The following is a 16,074-nucleotide window of genomic DNA, read 5'->3' as shown; positions in this document are numbered from 1 at the left end:
TCTGCCAGCAGGCATTGTGTGCAGTTGTTGAAAGCACTGAAAACGCAAACATTTAAGATTAGAAATTAGATCACATTTTGAGCTGTTCGAAATACTACTTAAATATTAAATATTAAGGCTACTCGATTTTGTAAACATTTTTTTGTTTTCTAACATAAAGTCACACCTTTATAACATTATACACGATTATTTCTAAGTATAAGATAGGCATGTATTATTACCAATTATAAAGAGATTTTTCAAAGGGATTTTATTTACACCTTGTATTTCTCAGTGTGCAATTCGTAATACTGCAGGGGGTCTGAGAAGAAAGCTCTACTGATTGTCTCAGGGAATCCGGAATGGCTGAGGTAAAATCGGATGGAAGGCATTCAAACGTGCTAAGCGGCGCTTTAATCGCGCACAAACACGGATTGGGAATGGGAAATGTGCAGGACAAATCGACAAGTGCCACGAGTAGAATCCAGACAGAGGATCCTGCGACAGAAAATAATAGAAAAAAAAAAAGGTGCACATTGTTAGCCCTTCGTCCCCTGTCATTGGCTTTTCACATTTCAATGAGCCCGGGCCGCCAGCTGGAGTCACTGCCTCCATTCCGACGAACAATGAAAGTCAATAAATTTGATTTGACATTTCCTTAAGAGACGCCCCACAGTTTTTTGCGCTGATTTGGCACATTTTCGCCCGCATTGTTTGTCGCCGAGCTGCAATTGTAATTTTATTATTATGCCTGACAAAACGTCACACATTCAGCTTTTTAATGATCTGGGCGTTTTGAGAGCCATGTTTTTATCAATTGGTACAAGCGAATGGGAGTCTTGTTCTTCGGTACTTTACTTTGGCGTCATTTCAATCGGAGCAATACGAGTGCTTTAATATCCCAGTTGAGTTCTTCAATTTCGATGATGCAATTGTAAAAAGTTACGCTTGGAAAGAAGGAGTCGTCTAAGCGATTCTACAAATATTGCTACGTAGTGTTATACACCCTTCCCAGGATTTTAAAACCATAAATTAAGGCGATCATAACAGTGGTCCTGCATGTACACCACACGAGATTTGTGCTCCTCGAAGCTGCAACTAACATAGAACTGCATAGCACACAAAATTAGTCATCAATTTCTGTATTCGACCGGTGTGCGAATCGAAATTTATGCACTGCAGCAAGTTTGCGATAATTGAGGCTGGAAACTGCAATTGCTGAATTAGCCGGCCAGGAAATTAATTTACAGCTACTACCAAGTTTTGATTGGCAAACATCTTCGGATATCTGCGTCGGTTTAGCTTACACGTGGAATGCGCCCTAAGAATCAAAACACGGACTTAGAGTCTTAATACTAATTAAAATCATGAACGAGCAGAAGGGACAAAGGGTCGAGCAATTACGTGCCACACTTTAAGCGTCATTTTATGGCAGACACTGAGAGCCATTCCACATAGCATGTTTATGGCATAAGCTGCTGCTTAAATGCATCCTCATGCAACCTAATCCTTGTCGGAGACCCAAATGCAGGCAATGGCCCGGCACATACAAAATTTAAAACCTTCTCCGTCTGTCGCCTGTAATTACATTGTAATTGCAACTGGTTGTCATCTTTCGCATCCCTTGCGCCACTGCAGGTTGCAATTTAATGCTTATTACATTTTGCCATCTTACGGATATGGCTATGTTTGACACTTTTAAAGTGTAAAATAAATGCATAAAAAGCATGTGTTCTCTTATTAGCATTGAGAAGGCCCTTAAGGGTATTCAAACATTGTTGTGCTACCTTGACAAACTGCCTTTGATGTTTGGCTTATTTTGAATTATAATAGCACCAGCATTGGGGATTAGTAGACCCAAGGACATTATGCTCCAATACAACTTAAGCATTTCGGCTCACGGCAAATTGCATAAAATTAAATTGCAATTTACTCAAGAGCCTTGCAATTCGAATGGATTACACGCACACGAACGGGATGTGAAGTTTGTTTTGTTTTGTGGCCTATTGAGTTATTATGACGTTGTTTGGCATTCGAGTGGGGCCTAAATATGTGAAAATTGTGTGCTCATTTGGGGTTAATTGAATGCATATATTAAAATATCAGGGACTTCGTGGCCAGATGGCGCTTAAATTGGCTTGACGTCCGTCAATTATTAAAACCTATGTGGCAATAATCTGTAAATGTTGAAGTTTTACAATTCCACTGGCAGATTTGTTGGGCGCCACCCACATTAGATTAAAATTCCCTGTGCGACGCAACTCTTTCATTTCTTTAGCCACGCAGCAAATTAAAAAATTGTGCAACAATTGAAAGCACTCAAAAAGAAGGGAGCATCAGCAGAAAAAAGCTGAGAAATTGTCAAGAAAATGCAGCGATGTTCATGCCACTTACAGAACGCTGGACTAGTGCAGCCAAGACAACGACCGAAGTACGGCGAGAAATTAGAAAAGGAAACCAAAAGATACTTCTGCTCAAGTGATTTGACCACGGGATACCCAGCAATCGTAAGTTATCCACACAGTTTCGAAGTAAAAGCAGGAATTATTTCGACAAACGAATGACTGTGATATTAAAAATATCTACGCGCGAATTCTTTAGAAACTTAATGTGAATATTCAGCATGGAATAAGCAATACTTCTTTAATTGTTGTGAGCCTTGCTGTTCAGATTTAAAATATATGCTGTGAACTTTATTTTCATAATTATAAATTATAATTACTAACTAATATTAGCGTTGGTAAATCATACTCCTTTAGCCGCCTTATACAGGGCATTGTAAAGCGAAAAATTGGAATAGAAAGCCAGCGAGCAAATGCCAAGGAACACAATGAGATGAGCAAGCTGTTCAGGATGAAAGGACTAGGACCTACTGGGTGCCAGGAGGCGGGATGGGAAGTGGGACAAGTGGAAGAGGACTCCCAACCGGATCGGTGTCGGTGGCACGTGCAACACTTGCCACAGTAATTGATAGCACGCTAGAGTGATTCGTAGTGCAATTCAAGGCAGCTTTTGCCTTTTTGCACCGCTGCACGACAAATTTATATGTATTTTTTTGTGTTATATGTATTTTCATTTTACTTATTTTCATTGTTGTTTGTGTGAGATCTGAGCCCGGAGTGTCTGCTTAAAGTAGCAAGCGACTCTTGGGAAACCCCTAAATAGAATGGAATTTTTGTTAAGAAATTACGACACTGCTCCCTGATAGTCTTTTAAATCCTATAGTGTATTTATCGTCCGATAATCGCAGTAGCAAAACATTTCTTGACCGCCGCTACAGTAGTTTGCGATGATGATGATGAGGCACTGATTACGATCAACTCCATTGTTGTGTGCACAATCAAGTGCGCATGAATAATTCCCTCGGCAAGCAAATCCGCTATGAATTACACACACTTACGCCCACATTCCGCTGCCAGCAACCTACTACTTTGGCTTTTGGTATGCTTTTTGCTTCATTTTTTTATGACTGCGTGCTGGCTGAGATAGAGGAAAGCTGGTTGTGATTTACCGTCAACATCTTGGCAATGGAAATCATCAGAGAACTCGTCAGACTGGAAAAAATATTTCTACCAGAAGGGATATTATCTATAGGAATTCTTGGAAAATTTGTAAGGTATAACAATCAAACGGAACCATGGAGTCCTAGGAGTCTTGCAAACACTTATAAAAAGAACCAAGGGTTCTATTTAAAATATATTAAAGCATACTTTTGGACTCCTTCAATAAAGTAACTTTTTTATATATTATTTAAACTTCACGAAAAGTACAAAATATCTTTGATATTCGAAGGCGAATCTCAGTGTAAATGGCAAGCCATTGTCTTTGCGTTCAGAGTGCACAAATCTATTTTAATATTTTCTTATTTGCTACTGACATTTAGGAAAAAATCACATAAATTGCTGCACACAGCCTTTTCGCCTCCGAACTGTGGAATGTGGATTCGTGTGGGGCTGCGGGTTGGAAATGTCGACTACCTTGGGAGTTTCTCGGTTGGGTTTTCCCAGGGAGTGCGACGCAACTAAAAAGATTTTTCCCTCTACTATTATTCCCACGTACTTAAATTTCTTTCTTTTTTTTCGTCCCATCAGAGCTTCCACATTCTCACACACAAGCACAATCGCAGGGATATAACAACGACGATGACGTCGACTGCGAGATATGCAGAGATATAAAGCAATTTTCTACGTAAATACTTTGTAATGGATTTAGTAAGTAGTAAAGTATGACGCGCTTGCCATCTAGAGCATGTCGGCATATATCCTTGCTTGTGTGTGTGTGTATTAGTGGGTGTGCGTGTGTGTGTGTGTGTTGCCAAGGCAGTGGCAGTGCTTGTGTCTGTGTTAGCCATGTTTGATATTGTAAATCTCAGCATATATATATTTTTGCGCATCATATAATTGATGAAAAAGTATTACAGCGATTTTCAACGGCATTTTGTTGTTGCATACTTATGTGCGCAGACAGTAATGCCTTCGTGTGTGCCATCACATAGCCTTAGTAAATGGAGCGTGGTGAGTGAATTATATTTAATGCTTTGTGTAATTTAAATATAATAAAACGCCGTACAGCTTTTTTATACATACATATTTTTTATCTGACAGTCTGAAATAAGTACAAAGTATGCACACACACACAGAGGCAGCCAGACAAATAATAATTTTACATGCTTTGGCAGACAAAAATATAGCGCAATCGTAAAATGTATTATACTCATGAGTTTCCACACAGTTGAGTGTGTTGGGCCAAAGAATATGTCATAATTTTTAAGTGCCGTGTACATGCGTAGTCGTATATACGTACAATTTAGGGTCTTTTATTTGCACTGGTTGCCAAGTAAGTGATAAACGGCATCAAAAAAATACATTTTTAATAACTTGAGCGGCTTTAATATATTCAACGATCCCTGATCTGCTCAATGTTCTTGGAATTTATATCAAAATGGTGCTGATGAAGGTAATCATTTATTGAACAGCTTTCCCATCAGTCTTTTTTACAAATTTAAGCCAATAAGAAGTGCAGGTTGTAACTAGTTAGAATTTCAATATATTGAAAATCTTTTGTACACCCTTTTTTGTTGGTTTCACCCACAATGAATTCATTTTGGAATTTTCCCTTTTAATTGCGATCGAGGTACAACAATTGGCTAGCCAAAATTTGTTCACCTACAGCTTGATTAAAAAACCACAATAGGCCCCATTCAAAATAAAAAAGGGAAAAATGGGGGAAAACACGCACAATGAGCACTCGATTGTGAATTGGGGGATACAAAACAGTTCCAATATGACGCCACCGACATGTTGTGACAAGGAGGTCAGCCACAGGGTAATTTAAATGAAATGAACAACAAATGCACTCGCAGTCGTAAAAGAAAAACAAAGCCAAATCCACTCCACAGGCGACATGTGCCGCAAATGTTGGCCAAAACAAATAGCTGCTGTGAATTCCATCGAGGAGCTGGGAGACTCATTCACATGTATGCTATGTATATATTACTGTAGGAAACCAGTTGGTCGGTTTGATTCCCGATGATTGGGGTGCCAAAAGAACTGCTTCGATTCGCCCCGCACATATTGCTCTTCAAATTGGTCATCCACTGTAATAAAAAGCGAACGGAATTGGGAAAAAGAATGACGGGTTCAAGCTTTTATGGCGCTAACAAATTGCTTTTTATAACACAATTTGCGTAGAAATCCAAACAATAATACCCAACCATTTGTTTTTGGCATGTAAAAGATGTACCATTTTATTATCCTTTTAAATGCGATCGAAAGTTGAAGCTAAACAATTTAAGACCTTGCATGCAGTAATTCATTAATTAGTTTTGGAATACTAGAAATTAGGCTAAGGAAATTGTATTTTATAAGCTAATAATAACGATATTGCTGAGATGTTTTTTATTTTAATTATTTAGCCATGCTTTTTAATTTTCCTTTATATTTACCTTTAAGTTATTGCGAACACAACCAATATTTCCAATATTTCAAGGATGCAGGCCTCGATTTGGCAAACCTCACACATCGCCGCAAAATTGAAATTATATCCGTTTATTTAACCTGGATCCGTGTTGTAATGAATACCTGGCAGCTGAGCTCCTATTGCTTGGATGAAATCACTTACACACTTCAAGTTATTCAATTTTGAAGTAATACTACAAAATGTTAGTTGCTAATGAAATGTGGTAATCTGCAATCTAACGTTGGGACTCTCAAAAGCTGAAAAAAATAAATATTTTATATTGGCTATCATTTCTTTTATAACCTGGCTTAGAAATGCCATCTTTCGGCTTCACGTTTCCATGCAAAATTGAAATGTAATACTGCGGAAATGCCATCGTTCGTTTTCATCACGCTGCACACTTCATCGGACCTGGCCAATGCCACATTCCTTGGACCCCCGGCTGTGTGCTCTTCCCATTATAAATAACAAATCCCTAAATACACCACTCAAAATTCAATTAAAACTCTCGAAGCGCCAGCGCAGGCAGATTTCGTAAGCCCCACAGCCACAAATCCATAGGGGAGTTGGTTTTGGGGTGTTGGGGAATATGATGCTGCCTGGGGTAGTGGAAATAACAAAGTCCCCCAATCTGTTGCCACCCGAAAAACATTTCACGAAGACACCAACCATTCACTGTTTTCCTTTTCTTTTTTTTTGAAATTTTTTGTTTTTATTGCAAATATTTATCAAGTGTAGTGAGAGGTATATATCTGGCATGCTGGGGCAATAAAAAATCGCCATTGGGCATCGTCGTCGCTTAGCACTTAGCATAAATCTAAGCAATCATTTTGCTGCTTATCGGCAGTAGACAGCGCTTATTGCCAATAAAAGAAATTAAAATGAAAGCGGCCAAATTACACCAGGTTTACCGAGCCGCAAGCTTCAACCTTGCTCATTTCTCCCAGCCAAAGCGAGAAAATTGGCAAGCTGCAGTCACTGTGAAAAGCGGAGAAAGGAGTCTTCGGTTGAGTTTTCCAAACTCATATGCATATGTAGGTATTTCGGGTCCAACGGTTGCACATGTCTCTGCGACGGCAAACAAATGTCATTAGGAAAGGCCGCAAGCAGAGGAAAACTTATGACTGGATTCAGTTAGCGATGGGATGTGAGTTTCCGCTCTAAGTGCTGAACTATTAAATTCCCAATTGTGATTTACTTTTATTTGAAATTGGAAAAGACATAGGAATACATGGCACTCGTAATCAGTTAACAGATTTATAGAGTACTAAAATATAAATGCAATTAAATGTAAATGAACATTAAATGGCACAAGCATCGGCAATATCAAATAATATACTCTAAATCTGAGCTGGCAAATGAAATTTTGGGAACATTAGAACACTGCTTACCTTGCAACCCATCACTAGCGATTGTCCTTTGAGTTGGCCAGTTGTCGACGTTGTTTGAGCCATTGCGGCCAGCTGTTCCCCCCTGCTGGTTTTTTGTGGGCCTGTTAAGTATGCAGTTTTTTCCCCCACAGGGGTCCTTCGCCCCGCACCCCCCTTCCATCACCGCTCCCCCTTGAATACCCCTTGGTTCCGAGTGTGCGTGTTAAATGTGTGCGATTTGTCGTGGCAGCTCTTTAATGGCCAGTGGGCGGTGGTTGTGGTGGCGCCCCCCTTATGCTTATGGGTTTTGCATGGCGGCACGTGTGGCACATGCAGATGGTGGTCGATCCACTGGGAGTGGTTGGGTGTTTGGGTGGGCGGACTTTGGGGGAGGTCCACTTATTCGGTCACCCTGGCCACCGCAAAACTAAAATTGAACAAATTCCTGACAAATTGGAATTTGGTTTAGTTTTTTTTCTTCGATTTTTTCTACTTTTACGAACCTTTCTTGTGCCAGCGAAATTTCCTCACATTTTTCTTGTTTTCCTTTTTGCAGCCTTTTTTTTGGTGAGCTCCCTGCTATTGTTTCTACAAGATTTCTCCTCAAATATGCTCTTGGCCATTATGATTATTTCTACATTGCCCGCCCGTCCTGTTGAAAAATGACACTTTACAACACTTGCAATTTGTTCTGGTTTCTGGCAGTTTTTCCTCTGGGATGAAGCACATTTTTTTTATTTGGTTTTCGGGGTCACCAGTACTGTGATTTGTGGACATCAATGTGATATGTTGATGCCCCTTTTAATGCTATTTTAAAGCACGCCGAAAACTCTTTTTTATTTTTTAAATTTTCAAAACTATCCTCCCAAGATGCTTATTGAAAATTCTTAGGTTTTATTAACGCATTAGCTGAGAAAAAATAAATATAAAAGCTTATTTAAACTTAGTTCCTAGCTGAAAGCAATTTAAATGAAGTCCATAATTTTGAGTAAAGCGTAAACATAATACGTTTTTTTCAACACCTTTATTGCCTTGATATTCCAATCTTGATTAGCTTTCCTAATAAACCAAACTGTTTTTTGGTGAATTATTGCAACTTGATTACCGTCATAAGGCCTGCAATCCAGCTGACCGCAATTTAATCTGCGTGCAAACAATCGCTACTCAAAACAAAACATGGCCAAAAACAAACCGCAAAACCCAAATGTTTATTATTTAGCATACAAATTAAATTTATTATTTATAGATTTCGAATTATTACAAAAAGTCGCAGGCGAAACATTTGTAAAGGGCTAATTTGAATTACATGAAATGCTAAAAATCAAAAGCGAGACAAATTTTGGCAGTTTTATGGGTTGGAAGTTTTGTTAAATTATTGAAATGAATGCAAATTGCATTCCAGACAACCGAAACGTTATGAATTGCCAAATCACAAATAGGTTTTAACTCATTTGCTAGTAATTAGGGTAAAAACCATATTTAATATTTACCTAACAGAGAAACTTGGGCCTAATCAACCAACAAAACGAAATTTGAAAATATTGGCGCTGTTATATAAATACTGTATTAAGCAAATTAAAAGTAATATATGTGTATGTGCAAATCTAAGCAGTTACAATGCCATCACAATAACTGAACCATTATTATTAACTTGTCAATCGAATATCAATGTTAATTTCAACATTTCTACGAATGTCACGATTTAAGCGCCTTTGGAAACCCTCTCTAATGGGCATACACCTGCCCCGCTCAAAAAGTACTCAAACTTTACAAACATAAAATTAAACAAACTTTAATTCAGTCAAGTACCCGACTGTCAGATACCCGTTACTCAGCTAATGGAAGGGCGAGAGATATGTAGAACTTCTGTAGCTTCTACTTGACTTGAATTTTTAGTTATCGTTAAACCGAAATATACCAATTCAACTTAATAATTTTTAATAATTTAATAAGCCAGACTGATTTAAGCATTATAGATATTTGTGGTTGTTTCACATTTTTAAAGTAAACTTGCGCTTACATATGCGTTAATTGTAGATATTTCGTCATATTGTAGAAATTAAAAAAACTTAAAAATACCCCAAGGCTGAAGTTCTTAAGTCCATAACTCAACTTATCTTTATCGGAATTTGAAGTGGCATACCTCTAAATGTTTCTGAAGCAATTCTCTATAAATCTGCATTCAAATTTAGAATTTTATTTTTTTTAAGTTTTTTGTCATTTTTCTGATGTTATGATAATTAAAAAGTCCCAAGGCTGAAGTTGTAAATATTCCAGAAAATGTTGAAATTTCTCGTATCTTTGTATATTGGTATCTTTGGTATACTTTGGTATACACTCAGGTATCTGATAGTCGGGAACTCGACTATAGCATTCTCATCTTGTATAGATCTGTAAATGAAGCAACACGTTGTGGCCGTTATTATGAGCAGACAAGGGGCATTATTAAGTCACGTAGCATCGTGTGTAGCTGACATTTTCTTCAATTATCGTACTTATAGTTTCCTTTCGTGTCGACTGCTTTTTCCGCTTTTCGACTTGACGTTTTTCTCAACGCCCATTGACTCCACTGCCTGCCGCCCTTGCGGGTTAATTGAATTGTGGCTAAGATACGTGGTTGGGTCAAGTTGATAACTCCAGTGAAGAAGAGGCCTTTGCTGCATTGGAGGTCATTGGTCCAAGTGTCTTTGGATTCGTAATTGATTAAATACCAAGAGTTCGTGTAGGCTTGAAAAAGTGTTAAAGAAACTATATTACTTACATTCATATCAACTAAAAGGTACAAATATGACATATTAAAAGCCATAAAACACCAAAGAAGCCAAGTTCAAGCTGCACACTAGAAATGTATTCCTAAGCGATTTGGAACCATTAGCAATTTGATCACGCACCGGTTATAAAGCAAATAAGATATCGTTACCAAATCGCATTTCATGGATATTTTAGTCAGTGAGCGTTGTTTGCGTTGCGAGTGCGGATCGTTAACGGATTGAGAGTGTGTAACTACGATCAAAATTAGAAAATACCTTTGGGACGATAATACGTTCAAAATTCGTAGCCTAAAATGCTTTTCCTCACCGCCCGAGTCGATCACACGGCCGAGCAGATTTTCAAAATTGAACAACTCAGGCAGCTGGTGGAGAGTAAGCAAAACGTGAAGTGAATGCCTCGATTCGATCACCCAGGTGAAACTGTTTCAGAGTGCGAGGATCTGAGAGTGGGCACCGAGGACACCCTGCTCACCAAATTCCTGCACTACACGCGCTGGGACACCATCAAAGCCTACCAGGCCATACACGCCTACTATGAGTTCAAGAGGCGCCATCCCACCTGGGTGGCCCGCCACCCCATTGAGCACTATCGTCAGATCTTCTACGGCACCCACTGCCGCTACGTGATGCCCCAGGTGGATCGCAATGGACGGGTGCTGGTCGTCTTCAAGACGGTGGATGGGTTCCAGGACTACCCCGACTATCTGCAGAGTCTCGTCGAGATGGACGACCTGATCTTCGAGTCGCTCCTGCTGCTCCCGCGCGTCCAGCAGAATGGGATTACGGTCATTTGTGATCTCCAAGGGTGGGTTCACGATATTTAGTTTAGATTTTAATGATCGAGTGAATAGAGTCTTTCCAAGACAATTGATAGGTTTAAATCTTCATTTTCCTATCAAAGAAGATGGTGATTTCATTAGTAATCTCGATTGCTACTTTCCAGGACAACCCGAAATTTTCTGCGACAATTTTCGCCAGCGTTTATGAAGGTGGTGAACGAAAAGAACGGAGTGCTGCCTTTCAGTCAGCGTATCGTGCATATAATACAACGCGGTTTCCTGATGCACGTAACCTCCACGCTGTTTATGCCCTTCATGAACAAGGAATTCAAGGAAAAGGTAATACTACACTAGATGTCAATTGCTTAACTCTAAACTCACCGCTTTAAAGATCTTTACCCACGACGGGCGACATCTTAGCAAGCTCCGCGAAATGGTTGGCTACGAAAGTCTGCCCGCGGAATACGGAGGTCCTGCGACGAACGTCCTGGATACGAACCTGATATTCAATCACCTGAGTCAAAATGCGGAGTACTTGGAAAAACTGCAGACCTACGGAAAGATATAGCAAATATAAGGAACTATTTTTTACCATTTCATTAGTATTTTTGAACACGAACCAAATATAATGGCTATTTATAATTAGAACACAATGTGCACTATTATTATTTTTGAACACGAACCAAATATAATGGCTATTTATAATTAGAACACAATGTGCACTAAATTTGAAAAGTAACAGCAGGCAATGAGTAAGTTGGCAACGCGGTTTTGGAACTATCGATATGCGATAGGCGGTAGTGCATTTGGTCACTCAGCCGGCGGGGTTTTCTGTTATCGGCTGGAGGGTATTATTGTTGTGAAATTTAAAAACTAGAGTGCATTTGATAAATAAAGTTGCTTGATGGCGTCCAACAAGGTAAGATTGCAAACTATTGCATTCAGCGTTAACGTAACTGCATACTTCGATCTCCAGGAATGCCTTATAATCGTGCTGGATGTGCGAACATGTGCCGCCGAAGAAGTGAAGCTGAAATCCGCAAAATGTGTGGCTGAGATTCTTAAGGACAAGGTGGGAGAGATACCTTGGGAATGCGGTGTACAATGCTAACTGAATCAATTGCAGATCGTGTGCGATAGGAAGGACTACGTGTCCTTCGTCCTGGTGGGTTGCGACACCAACGAAAAGAAAACTTACCCACATGTGATCCCCTTTGGTGATCCACGACTTTGCAGCTGGCAGCTCTTGCTTGACTTCTTCGACTTTGTGAATCAGACGGCCTGCGAGGAAGGAGAATGGCTAAATGGCCTGCAGACGGCTCTGGATCTTCAGCAAATTGCAAGCTCGTAGGTGGCTTAGCCGTATAGTTAACCATCACACTTTATGGAATATTCCCTGCAGCTTTAGAGTCGCCAGGCGCAGGATTCTCCTGCTCTTCGATTTCAACGACTTCCCACAGGATTACGAGAAGTTCAACGACATCACGGACGAATTGCTTACCGAAAACATTGAGTTAATTGTCGGGTAAGAAGATTTATTGTATTTATACAACATTATATTAGATTTTATATATAGTTCTTGAACTCAAATAACATGCGGGTTATCCATCAAACCAAAGACACTAGAATAATAAGATGCGTAGCGCCATACGATTTTTTTGTACACGATTTTTTCGGACTAGCGCTCCAGGCTCTCTCGAATTTTTGTTCAAGAGCCAGAGAGAGAGAGCGCTCTAGAGCCAGCAGCCAATATTTTTCTGAAAAAATTGAGAAAAAAAAAACGGAAAAAATAGGCTGAAAATTTCAAAAAAGGATGAAAAAACAGGACAGATTTTGATTCATACGTTTGATTCATACGTTGCCATTGTGCCAATGCGTTTCAAATACGTTTCGGGCATTTTGTATGCTTTATTTAAGGCCATATTTACTATTCACTTTAAAGACCTCACTATTTCACTTGCTAATATAATTATGACAAAATAATAGTTTATTATTTAATTACTTACAGCTCGAGATTAATTTAGTAGCACTTTGTATACGAATAAACATAAAAATATATATCCCTTTCAGTGTAGGGTAATCAATTTCTTTACAATAATTTTATATTGTATTTTAAATATTTTTTATGAATAAATATTTTAAAATAAATATTATAACATTTCAAATACTTGTATGAATAACATTTGCCCGGTTATTTGATCAAGAGGGATGCCAATTTGATCTTGCGAGTAATCACACTTAAGAACGCATACACTAAACTCACTGCTCGACCGGTAAGAGAGATTACTTGAAATATTTTGCGACTCTAAATTAGAAGACATGCCTTACAGTCCTCACTAGAACTAGTTGGGAATAGTAGGGCTACAAGAAAATATGTTTCCTAAGCAAATACTAAAAGCGGCAATAACTTTGTGTTCCGACAGTAAGTTAAACATTCTTCAGGCTTTAATTAAGACAATACTTTGTGCAAATAACATACATACATACATACATACATACATACATACATACATACATACATACATACATACATCCCTACATACATACATACATACATCCCTACATACATACATACATACATCCCTACATACATACATACATACATCCCTACATACATACATACATACATCCCTACATACATACATACATACATACATACATCCCTACATACATACATACATCCCTACATACATACATACATACATACTTACATACATACATCGGTTCATACACTACACTCACTGCTCGACCGACAACTTGAACTACTTTCGACTCGAAATTAGAAGACATGCCTTACAGTCCTCACTAGAACTAGTTGGGAATTATAGGGCTACAAGACAATATGTTTCCTAACAAATATTAAAAGCGGCAATATCTTTGTGTTCCGACAGTAAGTTAAACATTCTTCAGGCTTTAATTGAGACAATTTTTACTACTTTGTGCAAGTAACACATACACTACATACATACATACATACATAGTTACATACATACATACATACATAGTTACATACATACATACATACAATATGTTTCCTAAACAAAAATCTATATTATTTGTACTCTAGCAATCGCGATTTCTCATTATGGTTATCTCAAATATGAAAAATTAGTGTCGACTAAAAATAAATATATACATATAATATATAATATATGTATGTATGGCCGTTACGCATCTTATTATTCTAGTGTCTTTGATCAAACTGACCACCGTAGTAAAATTCGATTTCTTTATCCCTCAGAACGCACAACATAGCCTACGTAGACAATACCGAGACCGCTCAGCCGCAGGCTATCTTCAACTTTTCGCGCAAATGCGGCCCCGATGAGCTGAAGAACCAGAAGCACGCCCTCAGCCTCGTTCCCCGCTGCAATGCCACGCTGTGCAGCTTCAAGGAGGCACTGCATACCGTCTTCAAGGTGACCAACCGACGACCCTGGGTGTGGAACGCCAAGCTGAACATCGGCAGCAAGATCTCCATCAGCCTGCAGGGCATTATCGCCATGAAGAACCAGACGCCTGTAAAGCTGGTGAAGGTCTGGGCGGAGAAGGACGAGATAGTGATTCGGGAGACCCGGCATTTTATCAAGGGCACCGAGGTAACGCCGCTGCCGGAGAACCTCATAACTGGTTACATGCTGGGCGGCACTCCGGTGCCATATGACGAGGCCGTGCTAGAGCCAAAAGATCCACACCCGCCTGGTCTGCACTTCTTTGGGTTCATCAAAAGAAATGCCGTCCCCGATGAGTACTTCTGTGGCGAGTCCTTGTACCTTCTGGTACACCAGAAGCATAACCAATCTGCCGCAGTGAAGCTGGACGCTCTGGTGCGCGCGCTCGTTTCATTGGATAGGGCCATACTATGCTGGAAAATATTCAGCAGCAAGTTCAATAGACCGCAAATGGTTGTGCTGCTGCCCCGCGTAGCAGACGATACCCATCCCGCTACTTTGTATATGCTGGAAGTTTCCTACACGTCTCAGCACCACTTCTGGGACTTTCCCGCTCTACGAACCGCCAAGACGGAGTGCAGCGAGGACCAGCTTAATGCCATTGACGAGTTGATCGATAGCACCGATCTGGAGTGCACACTGCGGGACACGCAGCAACCACGTCCGTGGGCGCAGAATGATCTGCTGCCCTTCGACGCACTACCCAGCATCTTTGAGCAGAATATTATGGACGTCCTAGAGCGAAAGGTCATCCATAGTAACAACAAGGACGACATAGCACTCAAGGACAAGAACTTCGCGGATGTATTCTGGCGAGTGCCAGAACCCCTGGAGGAGAAGTCAAAGAGAGCGGCAGCCACAGTAAAGAAGCTATTTCCCTTGCGCTACAGTCGCGCCTGGCAGGAAAAGCTACTGGCCAAGGAGCAGGCAGAGAATGGTGTGGCCGTCAAGCAGGAACCAGCGGAGAAGGAACTCCCGATGCCCTCAGACGGTGTGGGCTTAATCGATCCTGGCACCGATTTCAAACGAGTCCTGGCCAGCGTTCGCTCCATCGCTAATGCCACTGAGCGAGATGCCCGCTTTCAGGCGCTGGCTGCCGATACCCGCGTGGTGATCATCACACTGCTGGAGCGCAAGAAACAGAACATCGAGCAACTGGGCGAGATCATCACCCTGTACCGGCAGAGCTGTATAGATTTCAACTCCTTTTTGGAGTACGACAAGTTCGCTGAGGAGCTGAAGAAAATCACGTTGGCCAACAGTTGCAGAGGATTTTGGCAGAACGTTATGGTCGACAAACAATTGGGCCCCTTGGTCCTGGGCGAGCTAACGCTGGACGACGAATTGGCCCTCAAGGCCTATTACACCATCGAGAATTGGGCGGAAAACGAGACGAACTAGATGGAAGACGTTGCGATGTAGTTTATCATTCCATCTTGTAAATAGTATTGAAATGTGTTATAATTCGATTTGTATATCCAGTTTTATGCAGTTCTAAGTTCAAATTAAATTATTATATTAGTTATACACAACCCGAGTAATAAAAACAATATCTAGAAACTCATTCGCTTGATTTTTAAAAATAATAATCTTTATGTACATATATATATGATATCATAAGTGGAAACCCTTTAAATACTGCAATCTATGACAAAACAAACCAGACATTGCTTTCGTTTTTCAGATTTTCCCTTTTGGAAAATGTAACTTATTATTTATTGATAAAATTATGAAAAATTGTTATATCTTGTACGAGTAATAGACA

The 16,074-nt window shown here is 39.9% G+C and overlaps 3 protein-coding genes across 3 annotated transcripts; all 3 read left to right on the top strand.

The window, feature by feature from the left end:
* Positions 1-2,814: 2,814 nt before the first annotated feature.
* LOC26526038 lies at positions 2,815-6,123 on the top strand. The gene is made up of 2 exons (XM_015159949.1): positions 2,815-2,942; positions 5,931-6,123. Exons 1-2 carry the CDS (start codon positions 2,815-2,817, stop codon positions 6,121-6,123), a joined length of 321 nt encoding a protein of 106 aa, XP_015015435.1.
* Positions 6,124-10,040: 3,917 nt separating this feature from the next.
* LOC6541990 lies at positions 10,041-11,505 on the top strand. The gene is made up of 4 exons (XM_001968959.3): positions 10,041-10,450; positions 10,508-10,883; positions 11,022-11,196; positions 11,249-11,505. Exons 1-4 carry the CDS (start codon positions 10,372-10,374, stop codon positions 11,423-11,425), a joined length of 807 nt encoding a protein of 268 aa, XP_001968995.1. The 5' UTR covers positions 10,041-10,371; the 3' UTR covers positions 11,426-11,505.
* Positions 11,506-11,659: 154 nt separating this feature from the next.
* On the top strand, positions 11,660-15,836 carry LOC6542063. Its single transcript, XM_001968958.3, has 5 exons — positions 11,660-11,776; positions 11,834-11,929; positions 11,984-12,204; positions 12,260-12,382; positions 14,099-15,836. The coding sequence occupies exons 1-5, from the start codon at positions 11,762-11,764 to the stop codon at positions 15,708-15,710; spliced, it is 2,067 nt and encodes a 688-aa protein (XP_001968994.3). The 5' UTR covers positions 11,660-11,761; the 3' UTR covers positions 15,711-15,836.
* The last annotated feature ends 238 nt before the right edge of the window (positions 15,837-16,074 follow it).

Source organism: Drosophila erecta, unplaced genomic scaffold, assembly GCF_003286155.1.
Source record: "Drosophila erecta strain 14021-0224.00,06,07 unplaced genomic scaffold, DereRS2 tig00000055-arrow-pilon, whole genome shotgun sequence".
NCBI classification, from domain to species: Eukaryota; Metazoa; Arthropoda; class Insecta; order Diptera; family Drosophilidae; genus Drosophila; species Drosophila erecta.
This window is presented reverse-complemented; position numbering and strand designations above follow the sequence as displayed.